Source organism: Morone saxatilis, unplaced genomic scaffold (assembly GCF_004916995.1).
Source record: "Morone saxatilis isolate NCDOM2014 unplaced genomic scaffold, NCSU_SB_2.0 Contig19, whole genome shotgun sequence".
NCBI classification, from domain to species: Eukaryota; Metazoa; Chordata; class Actinopteri; family Moronidae; genus Morone; species Morone saxatilis.
The window spans coordinates 13,404,199-13,424,776 of NW_023339751.1; the positions used below are offsets into that span (position 1 = coordinate 13,404,199).

The 20,578-nt window shown below is 40.4% G+C and overlaps 1 protein-coding gene across 8 annotated transcripts in view; it reads left to right on the forward strand.

Annotated features, from left to right (window-relative positions):
• Positions 1–10,374: 10,374 nt before the first annotated feature.
• Positions 10,375–20,578, forward strand: part of LOC118329332 (transcription factor COE3) — a 67,229-nt gene continuing 57,025 nt past the window's right edge. For all 8 annotated transcript variants that reach the window (XM_035663460.1, XM_035663465.1, XM_035663461.1 and 5 more), the window contains exons 1-6: positions 10,375–10,505; positions 10,796–10,952; positions 11,255–11,318; positions 11,595–11,650; positions 13,579–13,652; positions 15,372–15,440. In XM_035663460.1, the coding sequence (XP_035519353.1) occupies positions 10,375–10,505; positions 10,796–10,952; positions 11,255–11,318; positions 11,595–11,650; positions 13,579–13,652; positions 15,372–15,440 (551 nt within the window). The remainder of the gene's footprint in view (positions 10,506–10,795; positions 10,953–11,254; positions 11,319–11,594; positions 11,651–13,578; positions 13,653–15,371; positions 15,441–20,578) is intronic.

The following is a 20,578-nucleotide window of genomic DNA, read 5'->3' on the forward strand; positions in this document are numbered from 1 at the left end:
GGATAGTTCCATCCTCTGGTGGGGATGTTCGATTAGTATAGGACAGAGCTAGAGGCTGCTTGTGGAATGGTTACTGTGCTTGGTCCGCCGTATGTCAACTTGTCGCGCTAGTCGCGCACAGGGCTAAACATCGTGGTGCAGCTGGTCTTTCTCTGGCTGGTGGGCAGGACCTGGAGAGATTGATTGGTGAGCCCTTCTGTTTCTATCCAGGGATCCAGGGCCACATTCATGTAGACAGTGGTGCTCCGGGAGAAGCAAAGCCATTGTTCCCGCAGATAAATAATGCTCATTGACTCAGCACATGACAGAAACTATGAGGGGGTAGTAGAGCGTTTTATGAGCGATTTGGAGTCACCAACTCGTATACCTGGGTCGCTCGATGCGTTTGATACACACAAGCTTTTTGTGTATCTGGAAACTCTTTACTTCATTTTTCTCTTGTGTAAAGTACCGAATAACAATAAACTAGTCCTGGATTCGTTAACATGAGATAGCATAATGTTCAGAGCCTCCTTTCACAAAACCGTGAAAGAGAGACTGTGCGCTGGTGCACTCACTTAGTTTCAGGTTGAATTTGACACACGTAGAACACGGCACTAATACCCATACCAGTGGGATTGGCACCTGGCGCACAGAGCAGAAACATGCCCTTTCCCCCAGCAGTTTTTGTGCCATCATGACAGTGTTTTAAAACAAACCAGTTGGCCAGTGGATTGTCTGCTCTGCTCGTGTGGGCATAATGCTCTGTCCAGACCGACCTCAGTCTTAACTCCTCTCTCGTCACGACCACGACACGACACACACACACTACACACACACACTCACACAGACACACACACACACTAACACTGATTACGACCCACACACACACACTCACACTCATACACACAAACAGCAAAGACAAACACAATCAATTATTCAAGACTCTTGTTTTGGCTCATGTGTTTTTTCTTATTATTTCTGTTCTGTTGTTTCTATAGCATCCTCTGGCAACCTAACGGCCAGGAGGCCCCGATGAGTGAGATATGAGGCCTGATGACTTGAGGTCTGTGTATGTCTTTGTAATTTAGATGGCAGAGTATAATTTGCATGCAGAGCCTTCAACATTGTCTCATTGTCTGAAGGAGATTATCCTTGCGGCTCTCCACAACTGAGGGTTGTCAAAGACCTGGCTTGGAAGACAAACCTTTGTCTCCGTGTTTATTTCCCCCATGAGTGGAAAATTTCAGTGTGGTCATTCGGTGTAGTTAAACCTCACACGGAAACACACAAGCGACCAGTGTAAATAGTACACTGTTCTTTACCTTGTATTATTTCTATACCACTTCGGTAAGACATACAGAGTGTAGTGTATATTTTACATACAGGGGCTGTCATTCTTCAGTGTGCAAATGCGTGCACTAGATGGCACTATGGCACTTATTATTCAATGCCAATAGATAATTTCCATTTGGAGGATATGTGTGTCCTGCTGACACAAGTGATGATCACAAACTGCTTGTTTTCCCCGAGCTGATGTTGATATTATCATGAAGAACTCCACATCCACTCACATTCATTAATTAGCTGTTCTGACCTTTAAGCACAAAGCTTTTTCTTTATTTCGAATGCCATAGTTTCCAGTGAAATATATATAAATACACGAAAATACTGAATTGGAGTAGAGTTGATCACTAAAGTTTTCTATTTATCTCCAAGTCTACTCAGACATGACAGATACAAGAGTTTTTTTAAAGGCTCAAGTGGAAATCAAACAAAATATACTCTCTCGAATCAATGAAAACAGAAAAGAATCACATTGAGGGGATATATTAGATGTGAATCCTTGCAGCAATGATGTCCTTGTAACAGATCATATTGTAAATAAGATGGGTTAAATTGCACTTGTAGCTTCCCTTCAAACAGTCAGGCTATTCTCTCGGGGGGACAAGAGAGTGCTGCAGACTCTTCCTCTAATAACGCAAGACAATGAGATCTCAGCTCATAACATAGGCCTCCACTATATAGAACAAGTATTGGGGGCTTAGCAGCTAATAAAGTGGCAAGTCTTCAAATCCATGTCAGAAGAGCAGAGTGCCACAGGGACCTTTCATAACACTTGTATGTGCAGGTTCAACTGCAGTGTAAAGGTTACACATCCACATTGCACTGATCTAACCTGATGAGTTGCCTTAAGCCCCACAAATTTCAAGGCTGTGTTTCTTATTTAAAGAGAAGCAGAGGTGAATAATTCTCTCACTCTCTAAAAGATGACAACTGAAGGCACGAGTGCAGAATGAATGTTTGAGATGTGATACAAAATCTACTGTGTATCCTCCTCTCTATGAAGCGTGCACCAAGCAGTGACAAAATTTAAATCTCTTTGTTAAATTCAATTAAATTTAGATTTTTTTTATATCTCATAAGCTTGTTGTACCGCATGTTTTGTAAGTGGGGTAATTTTATTTTTCAAAATGAGCAAAAATTATAATACACATCAATTTTGTTAATTGAATCACGCTGCCCTTTGAGTTCACAAAACACAGTCTCAGTAATTAGCCTTGATTGCCTAGTCTGTGTTTCATAAATGGTCTCTCCCGCTTTCTCTCTAGTGAACCTGTCCTTCACTTGAGCACAGACACTCCTCCAGCATTTCCACCCACTTTGTTTGTGAGTCTTTGATCCACAGTATTCCAGTTAAAGTTACACCCATGTGCTGCAAGTTGAAACTTTCAGCATTGTTGCTCAGGGGAACCTTATACCCGTGGCGCCTTCTGCTTTTGTCCTTCCCTTTAGCAACAGAACTCTCCTATGGTCCCGGACAAAAGACTACTCACGACACCATTTTATGATCTCTGTGATGATACCGTTTCCTTCTCCTGCTCGCATGTTACCTTGGTCTGCTCGTCTAATCTGAAATGTTAATGTCAGAAAACATCATTACGGGTTCTCCCCTGAGACAATTGTTGATTTGGAGCAAAGGATGATGAAGTAAGAAAAGATTTTAACTGCAAACAAGGAAAACAATTTAAATCAGTGCTTTTTCTATATGCTGCACAAGAAAAAATAGCAGCACATAAAAGCTAAGAACTGATGCCACCGAGTTGATAATTGAATCATAAAACCAAAACTCTAATTTCTGTAGTTGTTTTTTTTTTTCAATTAAATTGATGTGCACTTTCAGCTGGACTACACTCATAATGCTCATTGTGTACAGTGGGTGATTGTGTTTGTGCAAATGTACCCCTAACGTGCATATAAATTTGCATGTGTGTTAGTATGTGTGCTAGACTTACACATGCATGTTAAACCTAATTGAAGCAAGAATTCTAACCATTTTTCTACAGCAAGAATATAATCTGGTGTATAAAACACTTAAAGGCAGGAACAACAAATACAGTATATTAAAATAGAGTGTAAAGTGCTGCAATGTCTTGCCTCTCCAGTCTGTCTAATCACTATGTGAGTGAAACATTCATGGTACACTAGATCAGTTCAATATTTAATTTCTCAACAAAGACTACATGATGGAACAGATGCTCAAACTTTGTATGTTTCTCAGGAGAGCAAAACTCCCTTTCATGGAAGCTATTGAGTAGAGAGATTCTGATTGTGTACAAGCTTTGTGTTGACTTCTTTGGGCTCTTCACCTATGCACAAAGCATACAGTCACAGATAAAAAAGATGTTTTAACATACTAAGTGTGCATAGTGAGTCAGTGCTCAAACCATGGACTGAATACATCAATTGTTTACATCCAGGGGCAGTGAAAACGCATGAGTGGAACCACATTAGTGATGCACCAAGGTTGGCCTTTGCCTCCATGTCACATTTCAAGTGAAAATTTGACTTGGCATGTTTACATAGGATTTCTTCATCTCCCTTTTAAACCCCTATGGGCAAGCTGAAGGTGAGGGGAACTAAGATTATTATCCCCCGTTTCTCTGAGGAGCTTTTCTTTATGCACACCCTCACAGATGTCGACATTTGGTTAGGCGGTGTACATAGAAGCCCCAGATTATCTAGCGCTTCAGGAAGTCTGTTTAGCTAAAGTTAGAAGTGGTTACTTTCCTGCACCTTCCTAATTTACCCTTGTGTTTTTCAACCTGGAGAACCCCGTGGTTAGTCATACATCTGTGTTAAAGAGCGTGTAAGAGAGAAATATTGGTTATTGAATATTGCTGTCCCTTCAGAACTACTGGTCTTACTTGTAATGATGTTCACATCAATAGGCTCCACTTGTGCAGACCTAGTCACAGGAAGCGTAACAGATGGTGTACTATATGTCATAATGCTATAAAATCCAACAGGAATTGACAATTGAAATCCCACCCTGGAGTTTGCCTCTTTTAGCTTTGGCATAATCTTCTCAGGATTTCAATTGCAAAGTCAAAGAGAATAGTCTAGCACATGGGGACTAGTTATCTGGGGCAAATGCGGTCTAAGGTTGACAATGCAAAGGCTATGTTTATGTGCATCACACTTGCTATACTGAATGTTTCCCAGAGTGCAAGAACATCCTCCCCTGAATTCTATTCCTCTTCCCACGTCCCAGTGCTGCCGTGGAAAGTAGGCCAAGTGAGCACCAGGGCGTTGCTTTTTTAAGATGATCAGTTTGTCAGTGTGTTTTTGTGTGTGCTCAGGACGGCTATTCATGTGGCTTGACTCTGTAGAACAAAGACCAGCATTATACAATTTGCAGCACTACCAATGGCAAGGAAAAGGGAGAGGTTGGAAAATAGGGACAGGACAAGTGTGGATGAAACAAAGACAAAATCTGGCTTGTACTCTAATTCATTTACTTCCTCTTTTCCACCTCTTTGTTGCAGTAAAAAGGTCCCTTGCCAGTAACACTCCTCTGCAGGATCATACTGTACTCTAGCTGGCATGGATTATTTTTAGCTATTGCTGTGCAGCTTTCACCTTGACTCTCTCTGTCTTGACATCATAATTAACATTTCTGTTAATAGTAACACAGTTCAATATTAATAAGGATCTCTGACTAAAATCAAAATTCAGCCGTGGAGCAGTAATACATTCTACTGCACTGCTCATAAATGAGACACCTTGCCAATCACCATCACATGCATATCCCTTAATGATGGTAATCCCTGTATTAAAGTAAATGAGAGGCACTGATGCAACATGTAGAAAATATACATTTTGATGTGAGTGGAGAGTTACTGGACTCCTGCAGGTTGGGCCAGTATCACTAAAAGTTGGCAGTAGCTCCATCACAAGGGTCAACAGGCAAATTAAAGTTCTCTTGAGGACTGAGGCAAAGGCTGCTGTCTGTGTGGTCGTGCACATGAGCTCTAAAAAAAAACACCACCAAAAAAAAAACCCCAAAAAACAAGGTTAAAGCTGATGCCTCCCGTTTTGGAGCCCACATTGCCCAATGCAACATGTGCCCCTATCATACTTATTGATGAGATTTTTAAATGACCTTCAAAGTCAGAATTGTTGCACCCGTTTTGCTGAGTGCCACAGTCCGCCTGGTATTAAAGCGCCTGTATTATAAGTTCATATGTTCCGATTTAGGGCTGAATAATCACATTTACCTCACGTCCATCAACACCACTGAGGAATGTGCTAACTTCTTTTTTTTTTTTTTAAATAACGATTTTTTTTAGATAGGCCTACAAAAGCAGTGATGGACACAATCAAGACGGGGGGGAGCTGTGTGAGAGAGCGAAGGTATGCTGGATATTTGGTCATGTGTATTTTGGTCTAAATTTCCAGGGGATATTTTAGATGTTAATAGCCCTGAAGTGGTCTCGGTTTCTTATTTAATTTCTCTCGCCTTCTTTAAATGTAATTCGCCCACAGACTGCGCCGCGAGGCTCTAAACCGCGCAGAAACTCTCTCATCATTTCCACAGCAGAATGGAAATGCAAATCGTGCGCACGGGCAATGCCCTTGACAGAACTCACCACTGCACACAATTAACATGAGCACTCTGACAGAAGTTAGTGACGAAAATGTGAGGTCACACCAAGCTGTGTGTCAGATAATGTGGTCGTGTTTATTTTACACAGTCCTAAATTAAAACGCATGAAAAAGATATACAACAATAATAATAATAATAATAATAATAATAATAATAATAATGATGATGTGTAAGTCATTTTACCGCATGGACATCAACGCTCTCTGCTCTCCTTTTTCCTCTATAAAAATGTATTTTTATTTGATTAAAAATGTTTGGTGTGCACGCTGGTCAGCATTTTTTTAAGAGAATTTTCTTGCAAAATATTGTCTCATTATTTGACATAATTTGTCCTATAAACAACAATTTCTGGCCGCCCCGGGGGGGCTGTGGGGAGCAGGGGGTGTTAGACAAACCTATGTTGAGATTTAGCTATCTTGTCACTGAAGAACACAGCTGCCTCATATCGACACAATGATCTCAAGTGTAACCAACGAGGGGCGCTGTCCGTCTATCAGCTATAACTACTTGACACGAATAGCCTACATGATTGATCTCATCACTCTTGGCCATTTGTGTTTCACCCCTATAATTAAAAATAACGCATAAACTGTATTTTAATATGATATTTGAATATGTCATATCGAGTTGCGGACGCGCATTCATCAGGCCTAACATTAATAGCTCCTGTAAACAAAGTTTGCCAGGAAGGCTCAATCCTTTTAATCATTTCATTTAAAAAAAAAATTAATAAAAAATGATCAGAAAATAAATTAATGATAAATGTTGTCAGATTTTTCACAAATCTCAACACACAAGTATAAACTGAAGCTGACCTTTTAGAATAAAGCTACAAGTGACGTGAATTTTAAAACAAAGCAACTCTCAGAGTAAATGTGATTTTTTTTTTTTCTGCGCGATAGTTTGTGCATACACATAGGCCTAAATAAAAAACAATAATTTCAGCCACACACACACAAGATATCTTCTAGGTCTAAACAATGGAATAAAGATTGTTAGTTGAGTTGCTGTAAACAATAAGTGGGCTGACTGCTTATTTCTTCCATATGGAATGATGTGTATAACTGTAGGCGTATTTGATTAATATTTAATCGAGAAAGAATCACTTTAAAACAACCTCTGTGATAAAGCCGTGAGCGAACTTGCTTGGTGGCTGCTAATAAGATTTCTTTTTTTTCCCCTACTCCTTTTTTGCCAATCAATTCATTAGGAAACAATGCAGGTGAGCATAATGAAAGTGTTGTCCCAATAAAGTGCATCGATGGACAGCTGGGCAGCGGCCGGCTGATTGACTTTGCCTTGACATCTGGGAGGCCCGCTGGCCCCTGGCACGCGTGTAGGCTGATGTCGCCATTTACATGCAAATTTAAGGAGATCATGAGGGCCTCGCCCCGTAAATTCACACAAAAAAGAAGACGTCACCCTCAATACGGAGGAGGCTCGTCCCGTCGAGACGGGAGGTCTTCGAAGTCATCGTGTACATTTTTATTGGGTGCCACGCGTCCCGAGGAGTTTGGTTTTGTGTCGGTGGTCAGGCCCAAATCTTTGGGGGTTCATTCATTGTGGCCACTGAATAGAAGAATGAGATAACAACCCTGCCCGTGTCATCAACCGGTCATTTAAATGAGCATCCAGCCCTGGCTCACAAGATGCAAAGATCAGGGGAAAAAAAATAAATAGTTTGCACTTGTTTCTCCCTGCCTGTCAAACCCCATCACTTACCTCCTGCGTGCAGTTGAGAAACTGGCTTTTTTTTTTGTTTCTTTATTTTTATTTTTTTAAAAGGTGAGAAATGAGAAAATGTGAATAAGATCCTCTAATTCCACGCCCGTGCAAAGTTTTTATGCACCTAGCCACTAAAAAACAAACGGGGATCAACATTTCCTTTATTTTGATGCTAACATTTCACCTAATGATGGAGAGCGCATTTTCCACGGTGTAAGCCCACCACGCAGATGATCCCACAGAATGAGCTGAGACGGATTCAGGCTCCGCGCCTCAGTGTGTGGAGCAGCTGACTCCCTCTCTCCACGTCCAGATGGCTCCTGCACACAGATTTGCATTCATTTTCCTCTAATATCTTCTGAAATAGCGGGGCAGCTGCATTTGTTGTCAAATACGGTTTAAAACTCCCTTTCAGGACAGCATCGTTACCTACGTGACGGGTGTGGAGATCCATTTTCCCTCTCCAGTCAACAGTATCAGATCTAAGAGGATTTGTCTCAAAGTCTCCTAATTTGATAATCAGATTTAAATCGCCTTGGTGCGTGTAATCAGGGGTTAAGTTCTAATAAGCGACTTGAAACAGTGCAAAAAAAAGCATAGTGAGTTCTGTGCAAAAAAGATATTTGCAATCTTGGTAGAACAGACAAAACATTTGCAACACGCGTCTCGGTTTGTTTCATCTTAGAGGAAAAAAGATAACATTTTTTACAAAGCCCCCCCTTTGAGTTTTTTCCTGATATTCTTTTCACAAATTGAAACTTGGATTTCTCTTAAATAATAAAAAAAGTTACAAAAAATCCACACCCTCATTTTGTGACTGTGCAATTTGGCAATAGATTGTGTAGAGGTGAAAGCAACAGCTTATAATTCACTTATCTTTGGCAGCAGCTATTAACCCTCAGCACCAGCTAGATAGATTGCTCAGGATATAGCACACATCTCTCTTCCTCGCACCCTCCCCTCTCTCCCTCCATCCTCTCCTCCTTTTCACCACTAATGAACCGAATTGCCTGCTTGCCCCTCTCGGACAGAGTCGGACATGTAGGCAGTTGGCTCTTTAAAAATGATTAAGATGTTTCTGATTATTACTGATTTTACAGGACGTGCATGAAATAAAGAAGACACAGAACCATGGATTTCCTGAAGTTTGTTTAATGTCATGAGACACTGTGGCTCTGATATTTAGCCCATAAAAAGAGGTCAGAAGATCTGACTTTATCTTCTGTAAATGGCACAGTGATGTGATTGATTTGTTTTCACATTAATAATATGGTTGCTAAGAAACCGTGTCTGATTTTCCAACTTTGTTCATATTTTATGCTCAGCAATAAATAAAGAAATTCTCTGCTCTACGATACACAGCAAAACAACTGAAAGTCAATCATCTGCTGTTAAAAATTCCCAATGAAAAGTTAATGTAAATTAATAGATTTATAATCATGTCTGATTCTCTGAAATCAGCGTTATATTAATTAAATTTTAATTACAATAAAATAACCCGCAGCGTAGAGTTAAAAATGCACAATAGTGTATCAGTTATATGAAGAAACATGATCTGCCATTATTGAAATATGATTTATGGCCTGTATTCACACAGCTATTGAGATGCTTTCGATACATCAGTGAACAAACAATCTCATCAAGTCAAATTGTAATAATAATAACAAGTTTAATCGAATAAATATGTCAAATACTATTAATTTCAATCCAATATAACACAACTAATCACGGAAATCGCTATCATTAGGCCAGCTAAAAATAATAAGCAATGAATCCTGAATTCCGAGCTATTATTATGGATTATTATTTTTTTTATTATTATTTTCTTCTTTCTTTCTTCCTCATTATGTGTGATGGTTACACCCGGTTGAATTTTCCATATCATTAAAAAAATCAAACTCACCACATATAGGGCCTAAGCAAGAGGAAAAGTGGAGCGAATGAGCGTTCTCAGGCTGCTGCACTATAGGGCTGTACCCCTACAGTGGAGCGCCGCTGCCTGACAGGAACCGTCAGAGCTCCATATATGGTCAAAACCACGCCCCTTCAGCGTCATATTCTGACAGCGCCTCTCCCGTGGGTTTAGAGTTTTGGCTCCCGGGAAAGATTTCAGTCCTCGGGGAAAGAGGGCTTAGTTTTGCATGTTCCCATCCATCCTGCACGACGCGAAAGGGCCCCTTATCCACCTCTCCTGTGTACTAGGAACACCTCCACTGGTGATCAGCCTTTGCCTGTGTTTGTCTTGTGGAGAAGCAGCAGCACCTTTTCAGGAGTGGGTTTTTTATTCAACAAGAAGTCCTGAAGGTTTTGGATGCGGTGCTTCAGGGATGTGGGCACTTTGAGAGCAGCATCACCCACAAACACAAACAACTGCCATCGATTTTTCTGTGAATAGCACAAAAAAAAAAGAGAGAGAAAAAACAAAGAGGAACAATAGCAACACAAAAAAAAATCTTGTCTATTGAACAATTCACTTTTCCAGTCTGTGGATACCGCTCTAACTAAGTACAGCACTTTGAGAATTGTTCACATCGGACGGACTGAAGAGGGAGGCAAGACCTGTGGACCGGGTTTTCCCTCGCAAGTCTGAATCGGCTCTCGCTACTTATCCCGTGAACAAAAAAAAAAAAAAACAACCCTAAAGGATAACACGCTTGGACGTTTATTTTTTTCCCCTTCTTAATTTCGCAGGAGGCTCTTTTTCACGCAAATTGTCCTAAATGTTTGGGATTCAGGAAACTATACCGCGGGGTGGGACGACGATGAAGGAGGAACCGCTGGGTGGACTGAACTCGGTCCGCTCCTGGATGCACACAGCTGGGGTGGTGGATGCAAACACAGCCGCCCAAAGGTACGCATGCCAAAAGCATCTGATTTTTCTCACGCATTCCCTCCTCATCATATCGACCCCTCAATCCCCTGAATACTCTGTATCAATTACGGTCTCCCAATAAATGCCCCCCCTTCGGCTTTCCCCTTCTTTCATTACATCAGATTACCCCATTATTGTGACAAATCAAGAAATCTCCCCCGTACTCGAGCGTGCTTCTGCATCTCCAATGTTTCCATCAGCTTCTCCATCATCTAGTATCCCCGGTGTCCGGTGCTTAACCGAGATGGTCTCTTGTTTTCTCCCCGCAGCGGTGTCGGCTTGGCACGGGCACATTATGAAAAGCAGCCCCCTTCCAACCTCAGAAAATCCAATTTTTTCCATTTCGTCCTGGCGCTGTATGACAGACAGGGTCAGCCCGTGGAGATCGAAAGGACAGCTTTTGTGGACTTTGTGGAGAAGGAAAAAGTAAGCGGTGTATTTTTGTTTTTTAGAAATACATGCACCCCCTGTACATAATCAGCACATGTATCGAAATTATGTTCTCTGAAATGGCAATGGGTTACTAAAGGGGATGTCACGTGTAATATTGATTTTTTTTTTAAACTCAATTGGTTGATGACAGAGAGTCGTTTTAACAACTAAAGCTGTTTCTCTTCTTTTGCACAGAAACTATAAATATTTCCCCCCCCCATGCACACAGACATGTGGTGGTGATGAGGCGGTTGTTTTGTTGATGCTGATTTTCACAAAACTGTTGTCTCCTGCAGGAACCAACCAGTGAAAAAACTAACAATGGGATACATTACAAACTACAGTTATTGTACAGCAATGGTGAGTTCAAGTGTCATTCATATTTTCCAAACACGTGGAAATATATCAAACATTAGTTGGCGTGTGTGCATAAAACCACATTTAATAATAATTTGAATAGCGGTAATAATAATAAAAAGCAGTCTGGTAATTTTATAAACTCTGTCTGAGCTCTTTATATATTTTTTATTACCTGTTACTAAACTTCTTTTTTGGAGGGCTTTCTGTTTTTATGTTTTAGTTTATTGCCTACAGTGCCTCAAAATTCACAAGTGGTCTCCTTTTTTCTCTCCCCAGGCGTCAGAACAGAACAGGATCTTTACATACGGTTAATCGATTCCATGACGAAGCAGGTAAGCTGCTGTTACACTTGTTTCTACGCACAGTGCAACACAGTGCTCACATCCATAGTTCACTTGTGCAAAACCCTAACACGCCGTGCAAATTGTCACCCCTGAGATCCACATACACACACACACGTCACGCTTTTCGAGAACAACAAAAAGTAAAAAAAATAAATAAAATCTCGCTTGAAAAAATTGCAGTTGTGGCACAAAATAAAATCAAATTACCGGTGTAACAAGAGCAGACAGCTTCCATTTTGACTGTTTATGCTCGGCCATATCATATTGCAAGACTCTAAAGTCAATTTTACTCTACCCAGAGTTAGGCTTCTTTGCAGAGGTCAGTTTGTCCAACATTAAAATTTAAACACTACGTCTACTCCATATGATCTGATATGAATTTTCCTGCAAAGAGTCAGAGGTGACGCTCTAAAGATATTTAAAAAAAAATAAAAATGGCACCAAGTATTATATTTATAAATATAAATATTTTTGCAGATGTGCTTTTCACTCATCTCCCTCACAAACAGGAGTGACTTTAAAACTCCCAGCGCACAAAATGTGATGATTAAGTATTAATGCACAATTTAAGTCAACGCACAGATTTGTAAAAGGTAATTATAATTATGGAAATAAAATCAGATACTGTTATTTCAGCCCTCCATTTCACTTCTCGTTATTAAATAGAGGTTTTAGGTAGAGGCTTTTCTGAATAGAGCCGTGAAGCCTGGACCACTGGTCACAGACAACATTCCTCTGCGAATGATCCGAGTCAATGACGCAGAACAAGCAATTTATGGATTTGTGTTTCTACAGCTGCAAATAGCGACATAAATCAAACCAATATAGATAATCGCCCGGTTCCCAGTAAAAAAAAAAAAAGAAAAAGACAGAAAAAAAGAAAACATCAGGTCAAGTAGGACAGCTTTTAAAAGCGAGAGAGTGATGCGACCTGGTTCAGATATGTCACTTTTTTCAAAGTCACTCTCTTATATTTGGCCTCAAACGTGCCAGAAAAAAATAAAATGAAAATAAAATTATGAATGGCATAAAAAAAAACATTAGGAAACAACACGCTGCTTTATTTAACCTACTTGTATTTTTGTTTGCGTTATTTCTGCGGTATTTTGTCAATAATGTGGTGCTTTGCCTGCGTTTACACTTGGTGCCGGTTCAGTATACGAGGGAGTGAAGTGTCTATCCTTAGAAATGGAAGAAGGAGGGAGGGATCGAGGGAGGGAGAGAAGAGCGGCAGAACTGATAGCTCCACGCCATCTGTTTCAGCCAATGCTCAAAAATTACTCAACCGTACCGCCAGACACCGCTTTTTATCCACAGAAAGATCATTGTTAGCGGCTCAAAATAAACAACAGATTGCCCATTAACACTTTCCCCCAAATATCCCCAGATTATAAGCATATTGATGACACTTCTATTGGATCTCTCCTTAGGAAAATCTCTCTGTCTCTCTCCCTTTCTCTGTCTGTCTGTCTGAGCCACAGGATATTATCTAGATTAATAAAAAAAATACAATTTATTGTTATCATCATCATCATCATCATAATCATTACCATTAATTCTGTGATTATATTTTTATTATTATTACTGGCACTAGAAATGTTGTTGGTGTTATTATTATTTAGTTATTTTTGTAATTGTTTATTTAGCTAGGTGTCATTGATGTTTATATTAATTTATGTAATTTATAACACTGGGAGACTGATGTGATTATCTTAACCATGTTTTTTACTTAACCTTAGCACCCATGTAATATATTCTGTTGTCCTAACACTGTGTGTATTCATGCCCTGATTTATTTAGCTTAGTGTAATAATAGCAGATACGTGAGTGTAATTATTTGTGAATTTGTGTGAATTAATATGTGTTTAAGAGACGACTGTGTTCTCACTTTATTTCCATCTCATTTCCTCTCAAAGGCCATAGTTTATGAGGGCCAGGACAAGAATCCAGAAATGTGCAGAGTTCTTCTTACTCATGAAATTATGTGCAGGTAAGCATTATTTTTTTTTTTTTTTGCTCAGTCCATTTTGCAGATCCAGGCAAAAAGTAATTCCCACCCCTTCAATAAGTTTTGACACTCATGATGTGATGCAGCAATCCAGACTGTCCTGTGGTCCTTCAGCAACCACAGAGAGAGAGAGAGCTGCTGTCATTTCCAACTTTGATATGATGTGATTCAACTTTGATATGGATATGAATATGACAGTGAAAATGAACTGACTGTCTTTTTCAGTGAAGGGAAATTGAATATATAATAAACAGCCAGTGACACAGTACACAAATTATGTTTTTTAATTTGCACTTTATTTATTTTTTATAGTTTAAGAATTGTATGTCATTATTTAAGCCTGCCAGGGACAATGTGCTTTCTGTTAAGTTATGCATAGACGTTGCATGCTATTTATCAGGTTTTTTTTCTTTCTAGCACAGAGTCAGTTCTCGGTTGATCCCACCTGTCAACAATGATCAGCGAGCCTTTTAGCGTCATTTAACCACATAAATCTCAACCTCTCATATTGCGCTGCTATTCAGCGGTGTCATTGATACTAAAAGGAAAAACGCCTTTTGTTGTTATTGTTGAGCTCAGCATGAGCTTTGTGAACATTGAATTCGGATACTGTCGGTTAACCTCTCCTTTGTTGCACCGGTGCATTGTTCAAGTTACTGGTTGAGAGCAAGTGCAGCATGAGAGCTGAGAATGATTTGTCTTTTTCCATGCATAAACTCATCACTCACACTCAATTTATACATACATCCATCACTTATTTGTGACACGTTGAATATGCTCGTGCTCTAGAGGTAATTTTTTTTTTGTCAAGAAGTGCATTTTGCTGCTGAATAAAGAACTACTTTAACTGCTGCCTATTATCAGATAAGAAGATATACATAATAAGGACAGTTATAATCAGAATAATCTTTTGATATCTTATCTTATTCTATCTTATTTTGTAGGCTTGTAATGCACTAGTTTTTGAATTATATTTTTGCTATAATACTTTGAGGCGCCTTAGCTATAAAACACATCTTTATTATGGCTGCTAGAAAGTCATGTAAATCAGACATATTTAAATAGCGTGCGGTTGACTGACAGTAGCTTTGCACAAAATCTTTGTTTTTCTTTCTGCACCATATGGCATAAATCAATCTTATTCACATATGTTTATATGTTTTCATTTCAAATTGAAGCTGGGATGATGTATTTGTTTATTTTTGCAGTTTTCATTCAAGTCCCAATCAAAGACGTGAGAAGCAGCTAGCTATAGGCTTAGGGAGGAGATGGCTGAAACATGTGGTGGAAGATAGATTAGTGCTTTTGAGGCCATAATTGATAAATGCCCCGCAGAAATATTGGTTGAGGGTGGCACCTTGCATCTCCCTCAGAAATAGCAGCTTGGCAATTAGAGGTAAACAAAAGCTGAAGCTGTGAAAAGTGACTCCCCTGCCTCCTGGCCCAATCCCCACTCCCCTCCCCTCCAACACTAAGCCAAACAACACAACATGTTGTTTTCACCATTTTTATCAGCCATCAGCATCAATGGAATGGATAGATTGAGTGAAGGAAATCTCATGGCAATTTTTTTTCCCGATATCAAAACCACTCCAAGGCACTTAATAAATGTATGTGGTTTTGTGTGCATTATTTATTTATTTTTATTTATTTAGCAAAGTATTGCTTGTTCTGTAACACTGTCTGTCTCTGTTCCCATAGCCGATGCTGTGACAAGAAAAGCTGTGGAAACCGGAACGAGACTCCATCAGACCCTGTGATCATTGACAGGTAGGCTGCGTGCGGCTTCTTTCCATGTTTGTGAACGAGGGAATGAGTAAGTGAATGAGTGAGTGTCTGAGGGACTAAATGGATGTGTGACCGAGTGGATGAGCAGGCGCATGGACGAGCTAGTGAACAAATGAGTTCCCTCCTGGTGTGCCAGGCGGCCCAGTTGGGCTGACTTGCATCTTATAGCCCACAGTGTGGGAACTGTGGGTGATTCTGTGTGAGCGGCTGAGGGGCGTCTTTCCCAGGTACCTGTGCACCGAGGGGCGGTCACCACCTGGATAGGGTTTGTTCAATCACAGGTGGTTCAATCACTAGAGGATCATGCTGGGAATACACCTAATTAGCTTAGGCAACTTCACATTTATTTGGCTGGCTTCCCTTCTTTGTTTACGACAGTGATGCTTACACTGTCAATAGTTGTTTTCATTGACTGTTTCCTTCTCTCAAGTTAGCTGTGAGCTAGATGCCATTAAAGTTTAGTTTTAGAAGGGATAAACATTTTATGTCTGCTGTTTTGTTCTGCACCTTCAGGGAAGTTACATCTGCCACATTTATATTACCTTCATCACTTTCTAAAGAGGGAGAATAAATGGTCTTCTTTCAGGCATTGACATTTTTCTCACACTGTGAAACTATATGCCCTGGTCAGTCTGAATATGTTTAGGTAGATGCGTATGTGTGTGTTTGTGTGTGCGTTGGATATAGGGGTGAGGTAGGGGGTGTAGCTTGAGCGTCGATCTCAATGTAACTCTCACCACGTAGTAGGGAGAGACAGCAATGCTAATGTTTGACTAGCCGGAATCACTGTTTGCTTAGTGGAGAATGCCTGGTATCTGACAGAGGGGACAACTCTCTTATTAGTAATCAAATAGGGCTGAGCAGTTGTTGCTGCCACTCCACTCCAGCGGCTTCTCATGCATCAGGAAGTAGGAGCTGGCTGCCCTGGGAGCCTGGATGGATTACCAGAGCTACTGATGTCTGAACTCAAACTCACACAGACACACACGAAGATGCACGCACAGACGAGGACACAAACACACAGAAAGACACCCGCACACAAGCATGCGTGTCCTCATGTGCACGCATGCGGTGTGTATGTTGTTTATGCTTTTATGCTTGACAGTTAAAGTGCATCACATACAAGAAAAGTACTGAGGTGTTTAGGATAATGTCAGGAGCTTTTTTTTCGCTGTATCTGGTACCATATGGATAGCTTAATTTATTAGTCAAGTGCATTTGTTAGCGAAGGGACTAACATTAACATATAACTTGAGACGTCTACTTTGCCTAATTTCCGCTGCTTTTATGTTTGCTTTGTGTCGCTCTGCTGCCTTTTACTGCTTAGAGTTTCGCACACCATTGTTCTTCAATCTGTGGGACAAAACATGTAACATAAGTACAATAAGCAAAATGAATGCACAGAGAATTAAAGTCAAGAAGAGGGGTGGGAAAAAAAAGAACAGGGAAAAAAGAAGCGGATGGATATTGTAAGCTCAACTGGCTCAGGGAGGGCTCGGATTTTCATTGTGACGAGTCTGAATAGGAGTAGAGTATCCCTTTCCTTGCACAATGAGCGGCTCTGTTGAAACACAAAAGCATATGTTCCTCATTAGACCCTCCCATTGTCTCCATGTCGTAACTATGAGCCCGTCAGCTCACCCTAACAGACCCACACAGGTTCCCAGTGACTGAAGGAGGCTTGCAGAGAGGGGTGCTTGTGAAAGGTTGCAGGGTTTAGCAAGAGTTACGGACATGACCAGAGCACACTGTAGAGTTGCTACGTAAGATTATTTACCGCAATCACTTGACTATTCCCGCTGTGCATATGGGTAAGCTTTTAGTTAAAGCTTCCATGTTTTACAGCCATTTCTGTTACATCTGTCATTTTCTCATGCACATCATTACAGGCACCTGTGCTGCGGTCGCTGCTGGCAGAAACTGATTATTTCCAATTGAGTAGAACATAGTTGAGTGACATAAACCTAGAGGAGAGGTTTGATTGTTGAATCAGGCATGTCTCATCTGTCTACAATTACAGTATGAAAACCAGCTAGCACTGCCACATTTCCTAGAGAAACAGTAGCATGGCCGAACCTTAAGAAACAGATTTGGAGTGAATCATTGATGGCGTTCATTCGCTGTAACATTTTCCCAGATGGTAAGAGGGGAAAGCGCACACAGCTAGCTGGCATCTAGCAAGACATTAACTGGCGTTCCCATGGATCTGGCATATCCAACGGAGTTTGGGAAACTTATCATTCCAAATGTGTCCTATTTTCCTGCGGTCAAGCCAGACATCTGTTTACCCTATTTTCTCTCAGAGTTTTGATACAGATTTTCACTCAGATTTTTGAAGAGGAAGGATTCTCTTTAAAAAAAAAGTTGGTTAGATATAGGCCCAACAGCTGTCACAAAGTTTCAGCACTGCTTGGTCTTTAAATATTTCAGCACTTACATTTGATGCCCTTGCATTATTCATACTTCTTTTTGGATGAAGAAAGGCCCTATTTTAGTTGCATTTTGGTGGGTTTATGTGTTGTGACTTAAATTTCAATATCTTTTGGGAACGTCTGTACATATTTCGCTCTTAAAAAAAAAAGTCTATTGTCTCTCAATAGCGTGAGCGTATTTTTTTTCTTTCTTCCAGCAACAGTTCAGAAAAAAAGGAATCATTTGATGCGTACGTTAAATAAAAGAAACAGTAAATGTATCTAGTGACTAGTTGTAGCACTGTTGCTATGGCCGCATTACTTTTCAGTTCGGTATAATCATCTCTCCCTTTTATAAATCCAGCAGTGCTACAGATGTCACATTTATAAGTTAATGGTGCCTTAAAGTAAGTGGGGGTGTAGGTTTATTCAGTAGGTAATTTGAGTCTTTAGAATTATAGTGATGAGGTACCCAATATCTGATTAGATGGTTTTCCCATTTACAGTGCATGTAGTGTATAGCCAAACATAACTCAATTTGCGATGACTCTCCTGGTCTGGTATCTGTCTTCACTCTCTTGCATATTGACTTTGTCTTCTCTTGTGTGAAAGATTAGATACATTGTTCAGGCTTACACATGGATTTTGTAATAAGACAGCACATGTTGTTGAAAGAGGAGAGAAAATGACTCATTCTGTGTGTCAGGGTTCAAAGGTCACGTTTTACTCTGAGAAGCTGGAGCAATTTATGCAAGTAGAATTGAGACAGACGGACAGAGAATGTGTTATCAATGTGTATTCTACCCATATATGAATTTTGAATTTAATGTATGTTCATACAGTTTAACATCCTGTGTCAATTTACGCTGCCATTCACAAACGGATTCTGGACCAGATCTAAACATGTCAGCTCCATTTATTCCAGCGGCTACGGCACTCCCTTTCACTTCCTGTCACAAAGGTCAAAGAGCACTGACCTTTGGAGTGCAGCCCAGCCACTGAATAATTCATGACATTGACTTGTTTTTTCCCTTATTTTTCCCTGTGTCTCTTTTTTTGGTCAGCACACATGGTTGTGCTGTGGGAGGCTTTTATTCATTTAGCTCATTTATAAAGGCCTCACCGCACCTGTTCGTGTGTTAATGCAATTAAATTTTGGCCTAATGTAAATTTTGCTTAGCTTTCCGTTCTGTCCCTCATTAGTGAGCCTGTATTTTCTAAATGACTTTGCGTTATCGTTCATTTGTGGAACACCTACGAGGTCATTTCCCAGAGTGCACTTGACTTGTTGTCAAGTTGTTTACCAGAAACAAAAGACCGCAGTCTTAGAACGTCTCACATGTGGTTCCCTCGGCCTTCTAAGAAACAAATCGGAAAATTTGTGTGCTCCCATCTGGTTTTTGCAAAACCGTGATTACCTCCAAAAGCTGAACAAATGCCAGTATTTATAAGGTCAGCCCTTTATGTGGAAATGTGATGTAAATGAGAATCAGCGAAAGGGGACATTAAACAAAATTAAATTCATTGTCTCCTTTAATGTCATTTACATTTTTGGCTAAGCCCTGGACTGTCAAAGAGGATTTCTAAAACCATTTTAATTGCACATCAGCATAGGAAAAGAGGGTGTGTTTTCACTGAGCGGCTGTCTTGATAACCTGCGAAGAGAAGTCTGTTTATGAAGTACCTAAATGACATGTTTTCACTGCATCTGCAGAGGGGCAATTAAGATGGCACTCAGTAGGTAGTGTTAATCTAGCGCTGTGCTCCCACCATCCATAATGAAAATGATGCAGTGGATGGGGTCACTGTTGTTGTGATTGAGAGTTGATTGCTGCAGGTGTTCCTTCTGGATTTTTTACATTATACCATTGAGCCGTGGGACCTGCCCTGCAATGTTTTTACAGGCTTTACAGTGAGTCATTTAAAGCTGTTAACTTGTATAGGAAATGTTCTCTTTCTATATTTACACATGCATGCAAACACCTGCGTGTACCTTTTTAGTTGTGGCTTCACAATAAATTAATTTCAGCCTTTTATTTATGGCTGTGTTTGGAGTAATTCAAGTGACAGATGTGAGTTTTTGACTCCCATTGAGAAATGGGAGAATAAACTGGCCACCCCTGCCTAAGTCGACGTGATGTTTGAGTGAAGCCTGTCTCCTCCCGAGCCAGAGTAGGAAGAGCAGGAAGTGTTGAGAGCGAAAGCTGTACTTGGCAGCTCTCCTTTGGCTTGCACTTGCCGAAAAATGAAACCCAGACCCTCTCTGCAGCCCCAGAGCCAGAACCTTCTTCCCAGTGCTCCAACATCCAGGATTGGGTAATACTGTTCACTAAGCAAAACATTACCTCAAATTATTCTCGCCCTGTTTTCTATTCCCTCCTCCCTCATGTCGGTTTTATCGCAGTTTGTAAATGTCAAGACACGTACAAAGACGCACAGTATAAATGATATTTTCCAAATTATGCTCACATGTTTGGGTTCACATGAGTGGCGGCTGAACGTAACGTGGTGCCTGACGTTCCCAAGGGAGACCCACCTCACTAGGGTAGGATTCCCCAGTGGCATCAGCTAATGGCAAGACTTGACAACAGCAGAGAAGCCGGGGGTGTTGTGTTTTACTAGCGCTGAGCAGGGGTGATGACTTTAACATGTGTGCAGAGAAAGACGGAGATGTTTGTGTGGTGTGTGCGTGTGTGTGTGTCTCTGTGT